This window comes from Hirundo rustica, chromosome 6, assembly GCF_015227805.2.
Source record: "Hirundo rustica isolate bHirRus1 chromosome 6, bHirRus1.pri.v3, whole genome shotgun sequence".
Lineage (NCBI taxonomy): Eukaryota > Metazoa > Chordata > Aves > Passeriformes > Hirundinidae > Hirundo > Hirundo rustica.
Window position 1 is genome coordinate 39325603 of NC_053455.1, and position 24501 is coordinate 39350103.

Sequence of the window (24501 nt, forward strand, 5' to 3'; positions counted from 1 at the left end):
CCAGGGACCAGGTGTACGTGCAACTGGGAGGAGGGGGCCTGCTCTGCTCCAGTGCCCAGACCCTGGCATGCTGGCGCTTGGCCCACATCTCTGCAGGAAGGCTGTCAGTAACCATGGCAATTGGAGTCTTCCAGCTGCCCCAGTGTCAAATACACAGTGGGGAAGAAAAGCAGTCCCAGTATATGATTACTCTGATGAGGAGTGTTGGGAAAGGGGCAGTGTACCTTCTGGGCAGCAGCCTGCCCTTCTCTCTAAAGGGTGTCAGCATCCCTTCTTTCTCCTTTTCAGTCAGGTGCTGGAGGTTTGGAGTTCTGTCTGCTCTCCTGTGCGATGGAAGAACATCTGGAGGTGTAGGCACCAGGTGCATGTGTGCAGGCTGGAGAAAGCCATGCAAGCCCAGGCCCAGCTAAGCAGAGCTCGGGTGACAGCGGTTGGTCCTGTTAATGATCACCTGCCACACACCTCAACAAGGAAAAGGTTATTCCTCTCCCATGCATGGCTGTGTCCCTGAACTGGCACTGCTGCAACATCCACTACCAGTTCCCCAAGGACCAGGCTTCGACCAGAGATGGAAATTGCAGAGCTGACATGCCATGAATTAGTTTGTGACATTTTTAGAGGTAAAAAGGTCAAGCTAACCAATACCAGGGAAATGCACCTGGGTTAGTCACACTCCCTCTTTTTTCTTCCTTTCCTCAGTATGAGGCCCCTTTCTGTAATCACTGCCTTCTGCTGCTTAGTTGAGCTGGGGAAGGAGCCATTTCCCCCATATCCCTCAAAAAGAGCCCAAAGGGACCAAGCACAGCCACCGCTGAGAGTGATGCCCACCAATGCATCTCTGCTCTCTCACAGAGCTAGCTAGCACTTGTCTCCTGGTCCCCTGTAAAAATTTGCACAGGGCTTCACCGTACCTTATGCTGCTGTGCCCTGGGGACTCCAGCGAGATCTTCAGCTCCTGGCCAGAAACAGCTGAAGAGAAGCAGCAGTGCTCGCTCCACACCCAGTTCTTTAGTAGTTCTATAGGCCCTGGTGTGCTCATCACAGTCCTGACATACACCTAGGTCCTTCTCCTTTTTTACACTGAAGTTTGTTCCGGTGGTTTTTGTCAGCTTGAGTTTAAAGGCCCAGCAATGGGGAGAGGCTATTGGCTTTGCTACCTGCCCAGTTATCAGGATCCATTTCTGCATCCTGGGCTAAAACTTACAGCCTGGCATCTCCAGATCCCTCACCACTCTGCCAGCAGTTTCCTAAACATCTGCAGAGGTTTTGAGGAGAGCTGGTAAACGTGGGAAGATGTCATCACCCCTTCCTGTTGCACACAGCAACAGATACTGCTCTGAGTGGCAATTAAACGTGGCAATCTCTTGGAAAGGGATTCTTGGTTTCGAAGTAGCTCATAAAAAAGAGCCCTACCCCTGCCCTGAACCCCAGCTGTGGCAGCCCCGCTCTTAGCAGACTTCTTCCAGGATGAAAGAAGAAACTGCTCCATTCCCCACCACAGCCCCATTTTTCTGGCGTGACACTCTCCTTTCTTGCTGCTCACTCCAAAAGAGAATTGGCTTGGCTGCTGCCTTGCTCACCTCCCGAGAAAAGGTGGTGTTCGGGGGGAAAGGAGCAATCACATCTGCAAGGTCCTTTTCATCCCCCACCAGCAGTCGGATACCACCGCTCGGTGCAAGGAGAAGGGCTGCAGCATGGCTGAGCTGGGGACAGGCAGGCAGGTCACAAGGGCTGGAACTGGAAAGACACTTGGGACACCATGTAAGTGATGTGCTGCTCTGGCTGCTGAGCAAGTTCCCCTTCCCTGACAGCCTCCCACGAGGGGCAGAGCGAGCAAAGAAGGGTGAAAAGGGCAGAGATTATGGAAGGTCGGTCCATCGATGCCAGCGGCCTTGATGGAAAAGGAGGCATCCACGGAGCCGGTGGAGACACAGGGTGGTTCCCTTTACTCCACCGAGGCCCGGGGGTGCCCCCGGGGCCAGCTGCCAGCGGAACTCAGAGCAGCAGCCCCCAGGGGAAACCCTACCCGGCCGTTCAGCAGCGCACCCTTCGGTCGCTCGGTGATGTTGGGCTGCGTGGTCAGCCGAACCCGCACAGCTTCCCTGGAACGGCGAGTACGGGTTGGAGAGCGCAGCGGGAAGCTGAGAGGGGACAAGGGACAGGGGCCGTGCTCCGCGGGACCGGCTCCCCCCCGGCCGAGGGGCCAGCTTGCCCCCGGGCCGGCCCTCCGCCGCCCTGCCTTTGTGCCCGCCGGGGGGGCAGAGGAGGAGCTTGCGGAAAGTTTTGGGCTAAAAACCCACCTTTTTGCTGCCAGCCGAGCCCGACGTCAGGGGCCGCTGTGCGCCGCGCGGGGCTCCGCACGCGGCCGCCACACAAAGGCAGCAGCTCCGCTCCGCTCCGCTCCGCTCCCAGGTGAGTGCGGACCCCGGCCGCGGCTCTCGGGGCCGGGCCCCCACCCCAGGGCCCCGCGCACCGCCGCACCGCCCGCCAGACGCCGCGGGAGCCCCGGGCGAGGCGAGCGGCCACCTGCCGTCACTTCCCCGGGGGGGCGGCAGGCATCCCGGCTGAGGGCTCCCCGGGGCGGCGAGGGGCTTTGCCGGGGTGGGGGATAGGCTCCGGCTGGGGAGGGGCTGCAGAAAAGGGCGACCGGGGCCGGAGGACCGGGGGCGGTGACCCCCCCCGGTGCGGGATCGCCTGAGAGGAGCCAGGAAAGAGCCCAGAGTTGTAGAAGGATGGAGTTTGTTTGGTAGGGAGTCGGCTCCTGGAGAGCAGATGAGTTGAGATAGTGGCCCGGTATCCTGCCCCCCATTCCTCTGGGGAAGCTCCCCACACTGGTTCAGGGAGAGCTCGGCCGGTGGCGATCCTCCCATCGGAGCGAGGCTCGACCACCGCCCGCCGCTCCGCAAGGCGAGGAGCAGAGGCTCTGCGGGGCTCACGGCACAACATCTGCCCTGAGGAGGGAGGAGAGGGCAGAGGTGTGGAAGAAGGGCGCTGCCTGCTCCCCTCTCTGCCCGCCGCGCAGGGGCAGAACCCTTTTCTCTTGGAGCAGTTCTCCCTGCGAGGGGAAGGTGAGGTGAGGCCGCCTGCTGGAAAGCCCTACACACCCGCCGCTCTGCTTCCCTCAGCATCTCTGGGAAAGGCTCCTGGCCGTGCTGACGCCTGGGCTCACGGGCACATGCTCGGTCTCCGCTTTCCTGGCAGCAGGGAGCTTCCCGCTGTCGCGGTGCTCGGCCACAGGCTTCCCGGGCGCTGGGCTGGCTCCTCGAGTGCCGGGCTGCCTGCCCGCAGGCAGGGGAGCAGCGCAGCCGGCAGAGGGAGGACAGCAGTCCTGCATCCGCCACTGCCAGAGCCAGCTGCAATTTGAGCCGAGCAAAGCCGAGCCGAGAGGTCCCACTGCTGGAAAAGGGGCTGTGAGGGGGGTGCAGCCCGGCCCGTTCCCAGGAGCGTATGGGGACGCCACTGAGGGTTCAGGAGCTTTAGGAGAAATTGGAGCATTACCTGGCCCAGAATGGTGTCCGGAGAGAGGTCCAAACTTTCCCATTGCCATAGTGGGTATTTGAGCTCTGCTTCAGCTTCACCAGGTGATTTTATTTTTCTTTTTGGAGCTGATCCTAGATCATAAACCCCAGGGCAGCTAGAGGAGGGGGGAAGGGAGAAGAGGGACTGATGTTATGTGAGAGCCAGCCGGCATCTGAGGAGAGAAGCCAGGGCCCCACAGGGATGCAGGAGGAGTAGGGCTGTGTGAGCACGCCTGAAGGCACTGTCAGCCCAGCCAGGAGCAGCTCTTGTCTGGCTGTTTGGAAAACCAGCTGGGAAACTGCACGCCCTTTTCCTTACGAATGCTTTAGGGTGAGCCGTGACTGAAGGTCCCTGCAGACCTTTGCCTGGGGAATAAAATGTGCTGGGCCAAGCCTGGGAGCAAATTCAGGGGTCTCTGGGACTGTAGCTGGTCATCCCCTCCAAGGGCATCCTTCTAGCTTCCCTGTGTACACATGGGACTGCACCCACGGCAAACAGGGGGTCTGTGCATGGAGGTGAGGCTGGGATGAGCACAGCTGTCTGCCCTGGGGGCTTGAGGACGATGTCAGAAGGGCCTGAGCAGAAGGTGCTGGGTTGGGAGGTTGGTGCAAGGAGCACAGGAAAATGCTCTGCAGCAAAGGATGGGAGAAGTTTACAGAACACCTGAAACCAGGTGCTGTGAATAATGTGGATGTCAGAGGTGCTACCCCGTAAGAGCTGCTACGGAAAGTGGGACAGCCATGTCTGTAAATCAGCTCAGCTCCAGCCTTGTCATCTGTGACCAGCCCATCTGCGCTGAGCCCTTGTCCCCTTTGAGGGCAGATGGGTGGGAACAGAGCTGAGCTGTGCTGTGCTCATCAGGATGGCTCCCAGCAGGGCTGGGTGAGGGAGAAGGCAGATCTCCCCCCCCATGACTGTGGCCTCAGCCAGCCAGTCTGTGTAATTCCCTGTGACAGTTCAATGCAGAGTGAAGCTGGCAGCTTGGCGGCGGATGCATGAAAGGTGAGTGCACTGAAGCCTGAATAATGTGGGATGCTGATCTCTCTGGCATGCTGCCCGGGGAGCCCAGGGGAGGGAGAAAACACTGACCCTGGGGTCTTCCCTGTGTTGATGTCCCCTGGGGCCTGTGGTTCATCCTGTCCTCTACAGCCCAATTCTGTGAAGCCCATCAAAGAGCCAGGGCAGGTGCCATGTGTTTTCTGAATGGCTGCTGCCACAGAGATATGGGTGGCATCTTAAAAAGCTTTGGGTGAGCAGAGAAGGGGTCTCCAGATTTGAAACACTTTTGCTCCCACTGAGAGCAGGGTCTGGGACCCTGTTGACAGCAACATCCCGGAGTCTCATGGTAGCAGGCAGAGGGGAGCCGTCACCTGGTCCAAGGCCATTGAGGCAGGGGGACAGGGCACGATCTCCAGAGCCAAACCTTTATGTGTATGCACCCTTGTCCCCAACCTGCTCCCAGGTGTGTCACACCTGCACACCCCCTGCATGCACAGGTGGCATGCGCAGTGGGCTCAGCACTCCCACTCCACCCCTCTAATGAGTTCCCACACTGTGGAGATATATATATATATATATAAAAATATATATATAATTTGTGTGTGTGTGTGTGTGCGCGTGTGTGTGTGTTTAATCCACTGATTTGACTCTCAGACCTCCCATGGAAGCAGATTTGTTTTTCTGGGCTTTTTCTTCCTTCTCCCTAGCATCTGGAACTGGAGTAAGGTACTATGAGAGCTGTGTTCCCTGGCCCCAAGGCTCTTTGGTATGGGGCAGCAGCCTGCTGGGTCATGGATAAAGGATCCACAGAGAAATACGGGAGTGAGGGCTGGCAACTGGCACCCAACTGTAGGACCTTCCCCAGATGCTGTGTGGGCTGTGGGGTTCCCCATGGAGAGCATTTCGATCACATGCAGGGCAATGCGGGGTGGGAGCAATCTCTCAGCCCAGCTCCCTGGTGGGAGGCAGTTGTTGAGTAGACAATTAAACTTCCTGTTGCAATTAGTGAACGTGTTCCCCTGGGTGGCAACAAGCAGGGCAGAGGGGTGTACACACACGTGTACAGAGTGCGTGCAGTGGAGGCAGCTGCTGTCTTACTCCCACACAAGCTGCCCACAGCCCAGCATGTTCCTCCTTGACACCGCATTGCACTCCAACCTCCAACCCCTCTTTCTCCTTCCTTCACAGGCAGGATGCAGGTTCGGAGCCTCCTCCTCCTTCTGGCGCTGATCCTGGTGGCTGCTGCCGCCGAGGCTGGCAAGAACAAGAAAGGTGAGAGGCAGCCTGGGGCGGGGAGCAGAGTGGGACATGCTCCCCTGTCCCTGCAGGCAGCACCCACTCCGCTTTTCCATGCAGAAAAGACAAAGAAGGATGGCTCCAAGTGTGAGGACTGGCGTTGGGGACCCTGTGTTCCAAACAGTAAGGACTGTGGCTTGGGCTACCGTGAGGGAACGTGCAAAGATGAGAGTAAGAAGCTCAAGTGCAAGATCCCCTGCAACTGGAAGAAGAAATTTGGAGGTGGGTACATGGAGGTGGGGTGGTTGGGGACCACCCTGTGCTGGGTGACCGGGGCTAGTGTCCTGCCAGGTTCTGGCTGATTCTGATGCCTCTCCCCTCTCTTCCAGCTGACTGCAAGTACAAGTTTGAGAGCTGGGGTGGCTGTAGTGCTCAGACAGGCCTGAAGACTCGCTCCGGCGTCCTGAAGAAAGCCCTGTACAATGCCCAGTGTGAGGAGACTGTCTATGTGACCAAGCCCTGCTCCTCCAAGATCAAGTCAAAGTCCAAAGGTCAGTTCCCACCACTCCTGTCCCCAGAAGGGTCCTCTTGCAACCGTGGGCAGGGGTTTTTCAGAGGTACCTTGGCCTGGTGGAGCTGGCTTTCCTGGTGGTGTGGGTGGTTTCACAGGATGCTCTTTGCTTTGCATTGCCAAGTCCAGCTGCTGGCTGGGTGGGATGCAACTGCTACTAGGAAAGACCCTGGTTCCCTCACAAACTGCTGCCATCTTTGGTGGGCTGGGGATTCCCTGCTCTCCTCACTAGGAGTGGTGCAAAACGTGGTTTGGCACGGCGGGAGGCTGCTGCAGGGATGCAGCCACCACGCCATGCTCAGCCAGCCATGCTGGCTACATTTCTACCACAGCAATGTCTGGGGAACTGTGAGCTGCCAGCAGATGCACTAACTCTTGTCTCCTCTGCTTCTTGAATGCAGCAAAGAAGGGCAAGGGGAAGGACTAGAGCTGGAAGCCAGCATCGTCAGCAGCCCCTCAACATGGTGCCTACAGGACTGGATGTCCAGCTGCAGCTGGCCCACACTACAGTCTTCCTCCTCCTCTCCTTACTCCTTTCCATGACCTCCTCTTCCACTGAGATGCCTTGTTTTAATCATTAGTGTTGTAGAGAGCAAACCCACCCACTCTGCAGGACAGGCTGCCTCCTTTCTTGCTGTCCCATGGGCACTGCTAGTGCATCCTGCTCACCTCCTCTCAGCCGGTGTTGGGGTTCACTGGGATGAGCCCGCAGAGCTGGGATGGAACACACATTTTTCCACCCTCCAGCACAAATGAGTTGCCTTTAACACATCCTTTTGCAAGCCCAGGAGCCGCCTTGCTCCTTCCGCCAGGTACCAGTGCCAGAGGGAAGGGCTGGGTGTTGAATGCCCAAGTAATCCCATCACTCAAGCTTCTCACTCAAGGACTGCTCCCACCTCAGGGGGTTTATTCTAGCATCCCTTTGGCTGGGGCACGATTTACCTGCAGCAGCTGAGGAAAACACAACCATCACCCTGAGAAGCAGCAGTGTCTCCTCTCTGTCACTTCTAACTTTGTGTGTCCATGCTGGGGCTGCAGCCCCTCTGCCTTTGCCATGTCATCACCAGTGCTGGGTGGGAGCTTTTGCCCCTTTTGGATTTTTTTTTTCTTTTCCAATAAAAATCTTTAAAAAAAATCAGAACCCTCGCCCCCAACCCCACCCCTTGTTGTCCCCACAAGGTAGTGCCATGCTGGAAACCCCAGCAAACCCCAGTTTTGCTGACCCCACTGGCACCAGCAGTGAAGTTATCACGCAGCTGGCAGTGGTGGCCTAGGTGCCACATGCACATGGTCCTGGACAAAGCACCAGACCTCACAGCCTCTTTGCAACAACACCTCAAGCTGCCCCCCTTATTCTCGGCCGAAAGGATGGGCTGCAGGAAATGTCACCAGTGGGTGACATCGGGAAGCGGGGAAGGAACCACCCAGGTGACTGGTGGCTCATTCATTCCTCAAACCATGGCCATTAGTTTCCTGGTCCAAGGTCTTTATTTGTCTTGGGGTGTGTTGGGCTGCAGTTGTAACTATTTAAAAATACCCATACCCAGCATACCCAGGCATTTTGGGTACCCCTAAAGGCAGTGGTGGAGGGGTTCCCATCTGGGTTGAGGCAGCCTTTCTGCAGGTTGCACCCTGGCATGAGGACGGGGACGACATACGGACACAGTTTGCCAGTGCTAGAGCGGCCCCATCGCATCCCATCCCTCGCCTGCGCCTGGCTGTGTCCACCAAGGCTTGCCCGTGGCTTTGGGAGAAGCTGGGGAGCAGCCCCGGGCGCTCTGGGTTGCACACGCGGGTGGGCTGGGAGGAGGCTGGAGACGCTGGCTGAAGCCCGCATGCTGAGGGCTCTGCCGCAACACCCATGGCAGCGTTACATCCATTTACAAAGCTCAGCAACCGGCTCCTTCGGCCTCCCTGGGGGAGCCCCCTGCACTCAGGGCAGGAGCGGGGCTGGAGGCCATCGTCATCCTCTCCTGCCTCCAGAGCCGTGTGTCACACCCACTGTGGGGAGAGCGGGGACCTGCTCATGGCCCAGGTGAGACATAGGCCACCTTAGCCACACTGCAGACCCTCCTCCCATCCTCTTTGAGACCCCCAGATCCCCCCTGTCCCTCCCAGAGACAGTTTATTCCACAGTCACTGCTGCCCACTTCTCAGGGGCACCATTCCCTCAGGGCTGTGGAGCAAGTCCTGCACCACACTACTGCTTTTTTTTTTTTTTTGCAGTTTTAGGTTCCATCGTTGTCGGAGGCAACTGGGTTTCACACTCCTCACCCAGGAGTGAAACGCTTGGTTTATCTGTCTGTCTTTACAGCAAGTTGCTGTCAGAGGGCAGAAAGGGCATGAAGGGGAGAGCAGAGCCGGAGCCCAGAGTAAAATTCTGCCTCAGGTCCCTGGGTGAGGATGTCCGATAGCACTCTCGAGGAAAAGGAAGCACTTGCCGCATCTGTTAGGGTCCAATCTTGAGTGCCTTCGCAGGGGGCCTGGCTGAGCAAGCAGGACTCCCCATTAGCATGCCTGAGCCAGCCCGGTCCAAGATGTCTAGCAAATGTTTGACCCTGGTTTCTCTTCATTTCTTGGGTAATAAACACTTTAGAAGCCAATGGAAAGCATCCAGCATTAGCTCATCTGCATGCAGACAAGCTCTGACACCTTGGAGATGGTCAGCTGGGGAAAAAGGTACATCCAGTCTTGGGAGAAACACTGATGCCATTTGGCCAATCTCAAGAGTATGGAGCTGGGAAGAGCTCCTGGGGACCACATCTCCTCTTGCCTCTGGCTTTCCTGGTGTCTCCCCGAGCTAGTCCCCAGGCCCAGGGTGACAGGAAGGACCTGCAGCTCAGAGGTGCCTTAGATTTTTGTCAGCGTTGGATGAAGGGCGTCATCTGCAATCACTGCAGTCTGCTCTGTTGTGAGTGGGGAGCAGAAGAACCCCCGCTGGCAAAGGAGGCAAAGGGAAGGGTTTCCATAATGTTACTGAAGTGGTCCCTGAGTACCAGTTTATCTGGCTGTGCCAATGTTCCTGTACTGGCACATGAGAAGGTGCTTGAAGGTTTTCTTGAAAGTGGCATTGCAGAGGGCATAGCAGGCTGGGTTGATGGTGCTGTTGACATAGCAGAGCCAGTAGCCGATGGACCACACTGTTTCGGGCACGCAGGTCTCACAGAAGGTGTTAATGAGGACCATCACGTTGTAGGGCGTCCATGTGAGTATGAAGGCCAGCAGGATGGCAAATATGGTTCGGGTGACTTTCTTCTCTCGGGCAGCCATCTGGCGCTTCTTCCGTACTTGGCTCCTGGCGATGCTGGCAAACTTCCTGGCAACATTGACTGGGCGGCTGTTGGCCAGGGAGTTGTGGTTAGAGGCACCTGACTTAGCTGGGACGATCTCAATGGCGGTGACACATTCAGTCCCAGTCTGCTTGGTGACAATCTTAATCTTGGACCACTTGGAAGTTGGGTTCACCCGGGGGTTGGCCGGACTCTGTCCTTGCCCTGCTGGCAAGATTTCTGCTGTGGGCTTGTCTTTTGTGGTCTGGGTCATGCTGACGGTGCTGGACTCATTGGATGTCTCCTTCTCTTCCTGATGGCCAGTGGCCTCTGTCTGTGCAGACGCCTGGTCATCCACTTTCCCATTCCTCACCTCCTCCTTCACCTCCACGGCCCTCTTGGGAGAGTTATTGTTGTTCTGTTTGACCACAGGGCCCTTGAGGAATCTGAGGGACTTGGCTTTCCTCTCTTTCCTGCTCTCAGGCTTGTGCCTCCTTACCCTGCTTCTGCTGGCCAGGGAAATGTGGATATACAGCACCGTCATGATGACCACGGGCAGGTAGAAAGCAGCAATGGCTGTGCCAAATGTCACCGCTGGGTTGGAGAGGAACTGGATGTAGCATTCCCTCTCGGGGACTGTCCTCTTGCCCACAATGAACTGCCAGAACAAGATGGCAGGGGCCCAGAGAATGAAGGACAATATCCATGCGGCCGCGATCATGAGCCCTGCCATCTTGGTGGTCCTCCTGGCCGGGTACGTCAGGGGCTTGGTGACACAGAAGTACCGGTCAAAGCTGATGATGAGCAGGTTCATGACAGAGGCATTGCTCACCACGTAGTCCAGGGCCAGCCACAGGTCACACACCACGGCCCCCAGCGGCCAGTAGCCTTTGATGATGTAGACCGTGTAGAGGTTCATGGAGAAGACCCCGATGATGAGATCTGCGCAGGCCAGGCTGAAGAGGAAATAGTTGTTGACAGTCTGGAGCTGGCGGTTCACCTTGATGGAGAGCATCACCAGGATGTTCCCCACCACGGTGACAAGGCTGAGCGAGCCGGTGACAGTGGCGATAAAAACCAGCTCCACTGTCTTGTAGTTGGTGGGAGGCTGCACGGCCACCTCGGAGCGGTTGCCCAGGGTGAAGTTGTCATAGGTCAGGTTGGCCATCTTCGCCTGCCAGGGCTGAGCAGAGAGGTTGTGCATGGGATCTGCAAGGAGAGGGAGGACAGAAAGGGAGAATATCAGACCTGCCAGCCTGTCCTGGCAGCACTTCCTCAGTTTCCCGGGCCAGAACTGCTGTTGGCTAGTGCTCAAAAATCTCCTGGCATTCCTGGACTTCTCTCTGCCAGTCCAGGAGTCCATTGGAGACATTTTTTGTGTCCCTATTTAGCAGTAGAGGAGACACACGAGCTGCAGAGAGAATGGGGCTAGGACAGTCCCATGTCCAGGGTGTGATGGTCCCTTCTTTGCATATCCCAGCGGGAGCACAACCTCGTGTACCCCAGAGAAACACACAGGGAGGCCAAAGGGCTGGGGGAAAGAGGACTGCAGAGCCCAGGGGCGATGCGCACACAGCACTCACTGCCAGAACAGCACAGCACGGAGCCTGTGCCCTGCCCCAGGGACAAGGGCCCGTCTGTGGCGTGCCCCAGACTTGTCCCACTGACCTTCCCGAAGCACTCCCCAAGAGGGGCCTAACCCGCAAAGCCCGTGCCGTGTTCTGCTTGGCTCACCTGTGTCTCTCGCAGAAAACAGCTCCTTCTGGAAGATGAAATCTGGGAGAAGGAAAAGAGCAAGTTACACCACAGCTTGTATGAGTCCCACAACATCTTACCAGGGGCACCAGCCCCTCCAACAGAGATGGCCCCGAGCAAAGGGTGACGCTGCTGAGATACAGATGCTGAAAAGCCAAGAAAGGATGAAGATGTGTAACATGGTGTGGCGCAGTGCACAGCACAGCAGGCTCAGGAGAGGGAGGGAGCTGCACAAGTGCCATCAGTCAGTGATGCTGGGAAGTGATGGCCCCTTCTCCCAGTCCCACATCACACTGCAGCTGCAGCCACCCAGGCCACAGAGATGTACGGTGTGGAGTCAGACACCTCAGCATGATACATGGAATTATTCATGAAAAGTGATGAGAATTATGGACAGAATTACTGTTTTCATCTAAACCAAGATGACGTGGTTAATCACCCAAGGTAAGAGTAGAATGGACCTTAAAAAAAAATAAAAATCAATATATGAGAAGTGCTGAGTTGAGATAAAAGGAGGTTTCCCGGAAAGCAAAGAAAAAGCAAAGGCACTGAGTGAGTTGGCCTGGACAGAACTTCCCATTGAACCTGCCTCTCCCACATCATCCAGGCCCCCAAAGCATGCTGGGCCTTCACCAGCCTCACCCTGGCTTCTGGGCGCATCCCAACCCCGCCAGGCCATCAAGGGCAGCCCCTCCAGCCGCTCCTCCTGGTGCCCAGGGCAGGGGTTCAGCCCCATGGGCGCTGCTGCCAGGAACCCAGCAGGAGCCAGTGAGTGTCCCCACAGTCACAGTGCTCAGCACAGGGTGTCTCTGGCTTGGGTGCTGGCTCCAAATGCCTAGGACTCCTGAAGATGATTTTGCTGAATGTATAGATACGCCACTAACGTGCCCCTCTTCCAAACAGAGTCTGGCAAGCTTTGAGATCAGTTTGTCTGTTTTAAGTATTTGAAAAGAAATACCCTAGTCTTTCATTTGTGGTGAGGGTAGGAGATGTCTGCCATCAGTAAATAGCCAAGTTTTTAATATAAGCACTTTCTAAAGAGACACAGGTATAATTAAATGGACATGTGTCTGCTGAGCTGCTAAAGCCAGGGTCTGATGCAACCATTTATGCAGCTTCTGCATTAGCAGTGGTGGAGCTCCTCTTAGAGGTGCAAGGGTAAGAAGTGGATGAGGGACAAAGAAATACCTCTCTACCATTATCCTCTCAGTGTGTCTGTGAAGACAAAAGGCTTTTAAAAGAAAGCAGTGCCCTTTGCTAGATCCTGCATGCCAGATATGGACGGAGCAAGGAAGCCTGGTAGAACTGCCCATCTTTGCACGCAGCTCCGAGCACAAAGGATGCATCAAGGGAGAGGGAAAGAGGTTTCTGCTGCCACCCTTCCTGGGCACCCAGCCAGGGATGTGAGAGGAGGTGATAAGTGTATAAAATGTCACAGAAATACATAATCATGGCAGTTTGGGGGTTGGTTTCAGTACAATTGAAATGAGTTTAAATTTCTTCACTTTGGTGAGATGGGGAGATTTATCTGTCATTCTTGTAACAGCTAATCAAACTGATCAGACAAGCTAGCAATCATGCAGACATCTACCCTAGCTGTTCCAAGAAGAATTTGAAAGTCTTGAAAAGAAACCTTTCCATCGTCTCTGCTAAAATGCTGGTTTCAGTTTTCTCACTTTTGTTCAGGAACTGGCACCCCCTTCTAAGCGTATCTAATTAGTTATCAGCCTTGACAGAGGCTTGTGTTCTCAGTTACCCAAAGCAGGAGAAGTCCGCCTCAGCCGCGAGCTGTCCTGTCCGTGTCCCAAGACCGGGAGGAAAGGCTGCGGGAGCCCCGCAGGCGAGCCTTTGGATGCCACCCAGAGGTGATGCTGCAAACTGGTGCGAGGAGGCCGAGGCAGCTGCCGCCTCAGGGAGCAGGGCTTAAACTCCGAGCAATGTGAAAATGAGCCTTCGCCTTACAACAAAAACAAAGCAATCCCCTGTGTGAGGGAAGGAGGAAGACTGGAAATGCTTAAAGGTGTGAAGATAACGTACAGCACAGACGGAGCAACGCGTGTGAGCCGGGAGCTGTGTGCACCGCTCACCCTTGCCTCAGATCCCCTGGCTATTCTCTGCCACACCCCAGCCCACCGGGCATCCCTTCTTTCCCCCTTCTTCTGCTCTCCATCCCCCTGTCTCAGTCTTCTGCCCCCAACACCCTCTCGGAGCTCACTGTGACCGCTGGGCACTGCCTCTGCCTTCCTGAGCAGAGGAGGCAGCTCAGTCTGGGGCTGGGAGAAGGCCAAGGATGCTACAAATTTGGTAGGTCTGTGCAGCTGACCAAGCCATGCATCATGCCTGTACGGGCACTAGGAATAGATCTCTGCCTTTGAGATGGAGAGCATCCAGGCTGTGTGGGAAGGGCCTGGGTGGGGCTGCAGCCCTCAGGCAGTCACACCTCTGTCTGCATCCCCAGCATGTGTCCCAAGATGGAGAGAGCACACAGGAGAGCTGTGGAGCTGCACCAAGCTCACCAGTGTGACACCACCTCCACCCTCACTCCAGCTGCACCACTGTTCCCACCAAGACACCAGACACCAAGGGACCTCTCCAGGACTTGGTGTCTCTCCACTAAATGCCTTCTCTGTGTACCCCAGTGCTTGCTCCCTGCACTTCCAGGGGTGCATTTCTTCTCTCCTCCCTCCTCCCCTCACCGCCTCCATCCTACATCATCCTCTCTGTCTCCATTCCCCTTTTGCACTCTCCTTTCATGATGACACTACAGACAGGGAGGATACATAGCTCTGACAAAGCTGAGAGAACACTTCAGAAGGGCTCCTGGTGCTGATACACCTACCTGTGACACCAACTGGCTTTTCACCCTTCACACAACCATTCTTTGTTTGCAGCGCTCAGCAGGTGCTCTCCCTCACCTGCTTGCACCAGCCAGCTACAGCAAACTCCCTCAGACTTTTGGCAGTGATTTACAGCTGGTTTTCTCCTCTCCATCAAACTGTTGGGAGACTCCAACTCTTTACTGATAGCATCCTCTGGTCCAAGAGTTTCTGCGGCTGCTGCTGGTCACCAATCATGTCATCAAGGGAAATACCTTTTCCTTCCCACACAGCCACATCTCCAAGCAGAGAAAATTGTGATTTGGATGGGGTCCAACTCCTGTGGGCAGTGGGCACCGCAGGGTCTCCACTGCTGTCTGCAGTCATGGGTGTGACCACTCTAGCTTGAGGATTCAACTCCAGATCTAGAGCAAAGCCAGTGCTCTGTCACAGGGTGACACTCAAAACCACGGCAGAAAATTCCTGCTATTTCCTTGCTGCACCTCACGTGCCTCTCCAGCAAGCCCTCCCAGCCTGTCAGCTCCTACGAACTGCCTCACAGCCTCTTGCCAGGTCAGAGAGGAGAAAGCCCTGTCACGGCCTGCGGGTGACCATCCTGTACCCAAGAACCTGCAGTAGCTGGTGGCTGGTGCTCCATCGGCTGCACTTTGTGACTGAGCACCTGCTGAGCACTCAGCTCACGTGGGATGGAGGGTTTAGTTCTCTCCCACCCCTGCTGCCCCTTGTGTGGAAGGAGCGGGCCGCCCTCTGCACCGGCACAGCACAGGCAGCGGGAGAGGTTGGTGTTTACACACAGCCATGTGATGGTGGCACCTCCAGCCGTGGGATGAGCTCCTGGAGCAAGCAGCCCTAGTGCCCCAGTGTTCCCTGCCTCTTCTCTCTGTACTGCACAGCCTCCCTCTGCTCCACAGCCCCTGTCCCTCCTGTCACCACCAGCCATCTCCCTTCCTGTTTTGACACTGGCCCCGTCCCAGCATCATTCTCAGGGCTGGGGATCCTCAGGGAGCAGGTGCAAGCAGGGTGCAAAGCCATGCCTGCTCCACATGCAGTTGAAGCAAAGCATCTGGGAATGAGCAGAGCTCTGCAAAGAACCCCATCACAAAGCAAGCTCCTCGTCTGGGGAGGAAGATGTGTACAGGGGAAGGAGAGGAATCAGAGAAAGCCCTGCTTTAGTGGACACCTATGAGCATGAGCTGCTCCCAGAGGAGATGGGCATTAGCCCTGCATGGGTTTGGAGCAACAGCAAAACCGAGAGTGACCTCGACCCCAGGGACAGGATGGAGGGGCTGTGGCTGTCAGCTCCTGCCTGGATGGATCCTGTGGGGCTCTGGGTGCTGCCTGTCTCCAGGAGAGAGGGAAGATGGCCCCCTCCACCACAAGCACATTCCAGGAGAAGACACACATCACCCCCTGCTCTGTCTGGGTGTCAAAGGCTGGGCCTGGGCACATCACCTTTGGTGTCGTATTTGGAAAGAGCCAGACCAGCCCTACTGCCAGCCCTCTGCTTGTCTTGGCCTTCCTAAAAGTGCAGAGAGTGTAAAAGTCTTAATGGGATTAATCCTGTCAGGTCAAACACCACAGGCCGATGTGGTGTGGGGCTGGGCAGTTTGGGCAGCCACCACCATAAGGAGGAGAGAGAAAAAAGAGGCAACACAAGATGCTAGACATTTGTGGCTCGCGCTCACAAAGGGAAGGTATACTTAGGGTAGGGTGGCAGTTTGTGGCGCTAATTGCATTATCTAACAGCTGTTAATTAGTTCCTGAATCGTGGCATCACTTTACAGCTAGTGAAGGGCTGTTCTGGTTGACAGATTCACACCCCTCAGAGTGTGAAAACAGAATTCCTAGATACTGGGAACAGGCACCTTAGAAATCCAACATACGACAGAAGACCACGGCAGGCGCTGCGTCTGGCAGGGGGAGGGTTGGTGTTGGTCTGCTTCCGTGCCTCTGCATCAGAATGATGAAGGCAATAAAAAACAGAAAAGCAGAACGGAGATGAGGGGCCAGCAGGATCTGTTGTGTTAAAATGGCAGGGCTCCCCCTGCCCTCCAGCTGGTGGCCGTGCTTCACCCCTCTGCCAGTGGAGCCCTGAAGTCCTTATCCTGCTCCAGAGGAGATCTGAGCCATTGTGGAACAGGAATTGTTTCTTGTCAGTAACGTATGGGATGGTTCTGGGCATTTGATTTTTCCATTGAATAATTTATTCTTCTTTCCTCCTCTGCTATTCAACTGGTCCTCATGAGGCAAAGCAATTTCCTCCATCCCCACAAGTTAAGAACCTCTGATAGCTTTTCCTGGAGCCATTGGAGAAGCAGTAAGCTCAGTGGCACAGAAGCAGCCAGCTTTGGGGGGGAGGCGAGGGGGCCAGAGAACCTCCCAGGCCTGATGTGTGTTTGCACATCAGGTTTGGAAAATTTGCTGTGTCCAGCGCCAGACGGGAGTGTTGCTGTTGGGTCACCCCAACACCCCCCAAGCAAGCCAGGGGCCTCCCTGCCCTCACCGCTGCTTGTAACTCTGAGGTTAATTCTGGCTTTCACAGTAAAGCCAGGAACCGCATCCAAGGCGGCTCGCACCGGGCTGCGGGCAGCACTCGCGGGTCGGAGCCGTGGCTGTGGGCTGCTCCTGCAGGCAGTGCCCAGCCCAGCAGGCTCACCAGCATCCCACACCAGGCATAGCTGCACCCCCTGCCCACACCGGCCCCCCAGCACTTGCCTGCATCCCTAATGTGCTCTCTGCAGGTTGTAAGGGCCGGCATGCCATTTACCCACAGCGTTAGCAGACAAGAAGCGAGAGAGTGAGAAACGTTTTTTTAAAAAGTAATTGAAAGGTCACTCCTATAAATAGCCTACCAGCACATCGGTCACTCTGACAATTAATTAACCACCTGTCACCCAATTATTAGGGCAAATAAATAACCCATGAGTGGAACGCTGGTAGCAAGTGTGCACGGCAAATGCCACGCGAGCCAAAGTCCAGCCTTACCCTGCTGTGCCCAGCCAGCGGCTCCCAGGCACCGGCGGCTCCCACGCCGGCTCCGATGGGGACATCCCGGGGAATAAGGCTCACCACGGCGGCATGGCGCAGCGGGACAGAGGGACAGAGGGACACAGGGACACAGTGCCCTCCCTCCAGTGCCCTCTGCCTCGGCCGCCCCAGGGCTGCGGCTCCCTGCTGGTGGCAGAGCTCAGCCCATGTCGCTGAGCCAGGAAGGTGCCGGGCTCCCCGCTGAGCCTGGGCTGGAGCCACACTTCTCCCCTCCCATCCACTGCATTAATGCTCTCTGCCTCAGAGAGATGCTCATGTTCTTTTCTGTGCCTGGGCTGGAGCTTTAACAGAACCCAGCTGTTCCGAGGCAGCGCAGCAGAAACAACCCCGCTGCAGCTACAGGGCCCGCGGCCGGGAAGGGCTCTGGGACCAGCCAGCCGAGAGGAAGAGGAGGAGAGAGACGATTACAGCAGCAAGTGACCGCCCGGCTCAGCTGGGCTCTTCCCGGGGAGAGCTTAGCGGCCGGCACCGGGTGCCTGTGGCAGAGAGGGTGGTGGAGGAGGGACTGAGGGCCAGCGGGGCAAGTGTTGTAACGCCGAAGAGCTTTTGCTGAGAAGAGCGGCTTCCCCTGCCCCAGGGACAGGCCTTGCCTGGGCACGGCAAGGGGGAAGGACTTGGCTCTTTTTGGGACGCCAGTGGCAGGGAAGCCCCCTCACCCTGCCGCGGCCCCGCACAGCCGAGGTGCCCGGGCCAGGTCCCTACCCACCCCCGGGGCGATCCGCCCAGCCAGGCCTGTCCCCGGTGCCAGGGCTGGGTGAGGCCGGGCTGGCCCCGTGAAAGCCCTGCAGCCCCCTGCACTCACCCTCCTTGCCCCCCAGGGTCCCCGTGAACCGCAGGGTGGGGATGCAGCTCGGGCAGCCAGAGACGCAGAGCTGCTCTGGCAGAGCAGGGGCGGCAGGAGGGCAGGGGGAGCGTGTTTGTCTGGAACTCATCCCAGAGCTGAGGCACAACAGAGAGCAAACAGTAAGGTGCTCACCTGAAATTTTAGAGACCTGACAAAGGAAACAAGAGCCCCTTGCCCCATGGAGCAGCGTGAAGCTCTGCAGGGCTTTGAGAGGACAAGTGAGCCAGCTAAGCAATGGATGAGAGAAAAGAGCGGCCGCGCTGAGCTCAGGGCAGAAGATCAGGCAGGAGCAAGAACCCTGCTGGATGGATGTGTATGTGAGGGCCCTAGTCCTCGGGGCAGATAGCAGATGGGAATCTTCGGGGTGCTAATGAAAAACGAAACTGAAAATATTAGACCCCATTTAGCCACAGGACCTGCCAGAGGATTTGGAGTTGGAGGTGATGCCTGAGCAAAGGGATAGAGTGAAGAAGAGGAGCTGTGGCAGAAGTTGGGTAGGAGAGCCCAGGACATGGACAGACAAAATGGAAAATATGAGGGGTCAGGGTGCCAGGGGAGGAGAGCAGGTAGGAAATCCCCATCCATGGTGACAACAGAGAAGGGGAGGGATGGAGGGGAAGGAGGTGGGAATAGTCTCGTTCTGCCAGGGAGGCATTACTTATCTCCTCTACAAAAAAGTCGTGAGAAAATCTTCTGAGGAGAGACCTCACACAGAGACATTGCCTGCAAACCTCTCCCTGCTGCCTTCTCAGGAGGCTCCCACCAGCTCCTTGCTGGGCAGAGCGGGAGCCGTGCTGGTGCTGGAAAGCTTTGTGGGCTGCAGCTCTCCGGCTCAGGGAGCCCAGCTCTGCCTGGAGTCACTTCTCTCACTGCAGGATGGTGACCCCCAGCCTGTCGTGCTGGCGCTGAATAAGGCAGGGGCTGGCCCCCATGCAGAGACCTGCAGCACTCTACACTGACCCTTTTTGCCCCCCAGGGTCCCCATGAGCCGTAGGGTGGGGATGCAGCTCAGACAGTCAGGGATGCAGTGCTGTTCACCCCACAATAACGCTGCAGGCAGCACCCCACAGCACAGGGCAGGGGTTTTAGCTGCCTCATTGCCTGGGACTGCACATAGTAGCAGAGGGTTTCATGAATTGAACATCACTTATGGGCCTTCGCAAGTTATCTGAGTTCTGCAAGAAGTGTAGAGCCCACCATGCTATACACTGCTCCTAAGTGCTGCAGAAAGGCAGGACCAAGGCCAGGCAATTCATGCCTGCTTTCAGGAAAAGGCAGATGCCTGAAGGGTTTCATTGCTCTCCACTCCTCTCTGTACACAAGCATGCACTTTTTTGGCTTTATCTGGGACTGCACATGATGTAACTGCCAGCAGAGCAGGGATCCAAACTACCCCAGAGGCACGAGAGATGGTGCGATGCCATGTACTCTCCTTCTTGTCTCGGTCATGCAAAGATCCCTCAAGGATCTTCATTCCTTCTCAGCAGAGCCAGCCTGCCGTGCTGCCCGGGACTTGGGAGATAAAATCAACACTGGGAGGGTCTGCGAGTGAGGGGTCAGCGGAGCATGGCGCCATGGAGGCCTCCGGAGAGCTGCTCTGTGACCTGGAGCGGATGCAGGGACCCGGGACATCGTGTTTGCAGACTCATGTTTTCAGACCTCAGTGTTGCACAACTGCAGCTGAGTTTCCCAGACAAATAAATTTAATTCTGCTTAAAGAGGCTGAAGGCATTAACCCCTTAACTGGCCGATGCAAACCAACTTCACCAGGAGCCTTAACCCTGCTGATGACATTTCACCTCCAGACACTTCCAGCTGAGGCTCCTGGTGCCAGCCCCGACGGCCTCCTCTGCCAAGCGGCAAGGTGTTATACCATATGCTAGATTTAAAAGCGGTTGTGGTACCAGAGGGGCTGCTTCTCTGCCTGGCTTTCTCTGCTGGAGGAGCGCAGCCACTCTCAATATCTCAGTAAGACGCGGATAGCTCAGGCCCAGCCTGCTGCGCTCAAGGAGCTCCATGGTTTGCACTGAGTTCTGCCTTTAAAGGACAAAATTCCCAGCAGATGCCCCTCCTTCCCCAACTGACCTGGGATGTGACTCCTCTTCAAAGCTCTTGAAGACAAGTAAACAGCCCTGTGCTTCCCCACGTCCCTCTCCAGCTCTCTCTGAGTCACTGGAACAGGTGGGAGAGGTTCCCCTGCAGCCACACACCTCAACCTGCCTAACGGTGGGGCAGGAGGTGGGAAGGGAACAGAGCACTTGAGCAGCTCTGCCACTGCCTCAGGCACCGAGAGGGAATGGGGCACACCTTGCATGGGACACAAAGGCATGATGGGCACAGGGTCACAGCAAGGCAGAACCGTCACTGCCACTTACACAGCTCTGATTCGCAGGAACTACGGCAACAGTTTCGGGGATCCTCAGAGGGACAAAGCACCGTGCCTACAGCCATTGCATTTGCAGGCTTGGACAGACTGGTGGTGTTAATTTTCTCAGCAAACTTACATCATTCAAGGTATAAACGGAGCCTTTGTTGGAGTTCCTCCCCCATGCGGTGCAGCCTCAGGGCTGAAGGCGTCTCCGGAGGGTCCCGAGAGCAGCCCTGGGGCGGAGGTGTGAGCAGCTGTGCCCGGCACGAAAGGGGCCGGGCTGGGGAGCATCTCCAGCACAGCCTCATCCGCTCACAGCGCCGGGGACTCGGGGTCAGAATACGGGGCAAACGATGCTGTGCTGGCACAGAGTCAAGTCTCAAGAGGACCAGTGCATCGATCCGCAGGGAAGGTGGGATGGCTGCCAGCAGGCACACCGAGTGAGGACACCCAGGGGGCTCTGGCTGGGGGAACAGGGACTGGCTGTGTGTCTCCTGCTAAAACTCTGCCTCTAAGCATCAAGGGGAGGATCTGGATATGAAACACCTTGCCCTGTGTTCATGCACCAGCAAAATATTGGATTTCTGGGCCAGCCTGACCAGGGAACACTTGCCTCAGATTAATTTGCCCAGGAAGTGCCTAAGTCCTTGAGGCTTCAGTAAATGAATTTGTCTGAATACAGGACAAGGGCCCGCCTCGGTACATTCAAGGGTCTCATGCAGAGACTGTACCAAGCCTAGAGGGTTAAAGGGATGTCATGGTGCAGTGTGCTCCCTGGGACACTCGAGGCTGGCACACTCCTCCGCCTGGCTGTGAGCTGGACAGCAGCCACATATTCAGGCCCTCACCTCCTGGTCTGCCAGGGCCCTGGGCAGGAGAGCACATGAAGTCTCCCTGAAAATTGGTGTCTGTTTTCTGGCTGCTCACACAAATCCCCCAGAAGAAGGATGTATTTGGCATAGTTCCAACCACCAGTATGAAGAGGCTTCAACTCTGCCTGGGTGTGGAGCCCCACCGCACCACTGGTACCTGGCACGCTCATGGTGGGTGCTGTGCTTGGGCAGGCTGAAGAGCAGTCAGCAGAGGGTGCTGGGATGGGAATGAAGAGAGGAGAGGAAGTAGACGGGAATGATCTGGTCCAAAACTTCCATTTCCTCACTGTGTCAGGTCCTGCACTCTCCTCAAAAGGTCTTTCAGACATGAAGATTTAGAGCCAGCCAAGAATGGATGCTGAGATGCAAAGCAATCTCCTCCCTTGGCTTACTGGAGGCATAGACCCGTGCCAGATTGAGGAGCAACTGGCTCAAGGACAATGCCCACTGCTTCAGAAGAAGCCCATCAAAGCCCTGACTTAGCGTGCCAAGGAGAAGGGGTCAGCTTGCACACATTAAGTACTTGCTGCGTGTCCCTCCACGTGGAAAGAGGAGCTGTGTTTGTGCAAAAAGAGCAGCAGCCCCTTGCAAACAGCCTCCATTTCCCTCTCCTCTCACGGCTGCTCTCCCCACTGCCTTTGCAGAGCTGCGTCTGCCACCTCAGCTGGGCGCTCACCAAACCTCTTCACCTCTGTGGCTGCTGCTTTTCAGGGCTCAGCAGGGCAGGCAGAGAAGAGATCAACACAAAGGTGTGCTAGGGACTGCTCTGCATCAGCTGCTTCTCCTGGTCTCACTATTTTTATTCCCAGTTTTTTTCTTCTTTCCCTATTTTTCTCTTTTTTTTTTGTTTATCTTTTTTCTTTCCTGGGGAGATATTCGTCATTTTAATTTTAAAGAACAAAACAACGAAATCCAAACCATGACAAAACCTGACATCAATGGGATGCTCGTGGGGACAGTTAAAAGAAAAAAACCATACTCCTCCTGCAAACTCAGAGTAATTGGATCACAGCATTAATTAATCATTTCAGTTCATTTCTCCTCTATGAAAGAAAACAGACTGACCCGCTGAGACGGGTACGCCCCTCGTGTGAATAAACAAACCACTTTTACCGGTAGCCCTTCTCCTCCTTCTCCGGCCAGCTTCCCTCTGCCCGCTCCTGGGGTCACTCCCAGGGCCGCTGCCGCTCCATCCGGCTGGGAAACTGAGCGAGGGCACGCTGGCCTGGCTCCTGCAGGGACCGGGGCTGCTGCCCGGCACTGCACACCTGCTCCCATCCCCACCTTCCCCACCCAGGGCTGCCACCCCGGCTGAGGCTGACCCAGGCTGGGTCGCCGATCAGGATCTCCTGGATGCCCTGCTCTTTGCCCGGATGTCTCACGGGGGCCTAGTCCAGGCTGGAGAGCAGCAGCAGGTGCTCAGAGCACAGAAGTTAGGGCGTTAGGAAGCAGGAGGCGGTGCCCAGCAGTAGAGACAGAGAACGCATCTTGGTGTCACCTGTGATTTCAATGTGAGCGTCGTCTCCGGTGCTGTTTCACCAAAAGCCTGGGCTCTGGGATCCTGGCACCTGAGCATTTGGATAGGCAGTGCCTGCATCAACAAGCCGCACAACTGCATTGGTAGCAACCCTTGCAGCCCCTCTGTTCACTCTGCAAGTTGTGTCAGAAGTCAAACCACTCTTGGAGGTCACTCAAGGCAGTTGTGATGAAGCAGGGAGCCTCCAAATGCCCAAGCAAAGCCCAGCCACCAGCAGGGCACGGGGGAGCACCAGCTGTTCCTCAGGTTGGGAAGTATCTCTCTAGCCTTGGGCTTTCCAAAGACCAGCTAGAAAAATCCGTCCACAGCACAATATCAGAGGGGTTGGAGACGGGTCAAACAGAAGCCAGTGCTGTTTTTATTTAAGAAAAATGACAAGAACTGTTCCCTGATTTGAAGCCAATGTCATTATTTTGGAAAGAAGGAAGGGTGTGGCTGTCCGACTCTTGTCCGTGATGGGCCAACAGCGAGCACGGGGCAGCTCTGTCATTACCAGCAGGAAGGGTGCAACAGGGCCAAAAAGGGCGAAAGGGAAGATGAGAGCCACGCTGAGGGAGAGAGTGGGCAAGATCTGTCTCCCTTGCAATGCCCAACCTGGCAAAGGGCTCTGTGGAGAGGGGACAAACTTCTGCCTAGTCATGTCCTGGGAGGCGGCCGCAAAGCCAGAGGGGTTCTCCCAGTATGGCGACAGAGTATCCAAAAGATAAGGGATCCTGACCCTGTTGCTCTCGTTGGAATAGTGAGGGAAGCAAAGAAAGCCTGCAGGTAGTTTCTTGTCCAGGAATGTCTCCCTCCCAGAGAAGGCGCCAGGGAAGCACATACGCCCCGTCCCGGGTTTCCTCCTCGGGGGTGCCTGGCCCCGGAGCCGCTCACGTTCCCTACCCGGGGTGCTGACAAGGCTGTTTCCTGGGTGACAAGAGGGACCCGAGGTTCCTCGGGCGACGGATCCCGGGAACGGTGTTGGTTCGGATGGGTGCAGGGAAGGGGGTGCCGGACATCGCCCCGGCTCCCTTGCAGGGCTGCAGACACCCCGGGGCAGCGAACCAGCGCGAGGGTCCCGACCCCGGCGTTCCCGGAGAGACGCGGGAATTTGGGAAAGTTGGCAGAGACGCCTCCCCCATTCCCGGGGCCCCCCCGTGCCCCATCCCCGGGGGCGCGCAGCCCCCTCCCCATGCACCCCAAAGCCGCGCCGCCCCCCCGCCGGCCCCCGCGGGGATGCCCTGCGCCCCCCGCCCCGCGCACGGAGCCCCGAGCGGCGACTCACCGGGCAGCCCGGCCCAGGGCGCGCCGCCGCCCGGCGCCGAGCGGTTCTCAGCGGCCATGGCGCCGCGCCGCGCCCGCGGGGGCTCCGCCTGGCATGGCCCGGCCGGCTCCCGGCTCCGGTCCCGGCTCCGGTCCCGGCGGCGCGGCGCTCGGCGGAGGGGCGGGGAGAGGGGAGAGGGGAGGGCCCGGCGCTGCCGGCTCGGCCCCGTCCTCCTCCCCCCGCCCCCGCCCTCCCCCGCTCCCAGATGTGTCGCCTCCAGATGTGTCGCCCCCAGATGCCCGCCCGCCTCACCGCCACGAAAGCGCACCGGGGCGGGTGCGGGGAGGGGAAGGGGGGCTCGGGACGTCGGGAGCCGCTGTCGATCCCCACGCCGCCGTTCCCC

The 24501-nt window shown here is 56.9% G+C and overlaps 2 protein-coding genes across 2 annotated transcripts; one reads left to right on the top strand and one right to left on the bottom strand.

Moving 5' to 3' along the window:
- Positions 1-2333: 2333 nt before the first annotated feature.
- MDK (midkine) lies at positions 2334-7399 on the top strand. Its single transcript, XM_040067770.2, has 5 exons — positions 2334-2412; positions 5707-5790; positions 5875-6036; positions 6144-6305; positions 6727-7399. The coding sequence occupies exons 2-5, from the start codon at positions 5712-5714 to the stop codon at positions 6750-6752; spliced, it is 429 nt and encodes a 142-aa protein (XP_039923704.1). The 5' UTR covers positions 2334-2412; positions 5707-5711; the 3' UTR covers positions 6753-7399.
- A 1050-nt stretch (positions 7400-8449) lies between these two features.
- On the bottom strand, positions 8450-24245 carry CHRM4 (cholinergic receptor muscarinic 4). The gene is made up of 3 exons (XM_040067513.2): positions 24120-24245; positions 11329-11370; positions 8450-10803 (listed from the first exon to the last, which is right to left on the bottom strand). The coding sequence occupies exons 1-3, from the start codon at positions 24175-24177 to the stop codon at positions 9326-9328; spliced, it is 1578 nt and encodes a 525-aa protein (XP_039923447.2). The 5' UTR covers positions 24178-24245; the 3' UTR covers positions 8450-9325.
- Positions 24246-24501: the final 256 nt, after the last annotated feature.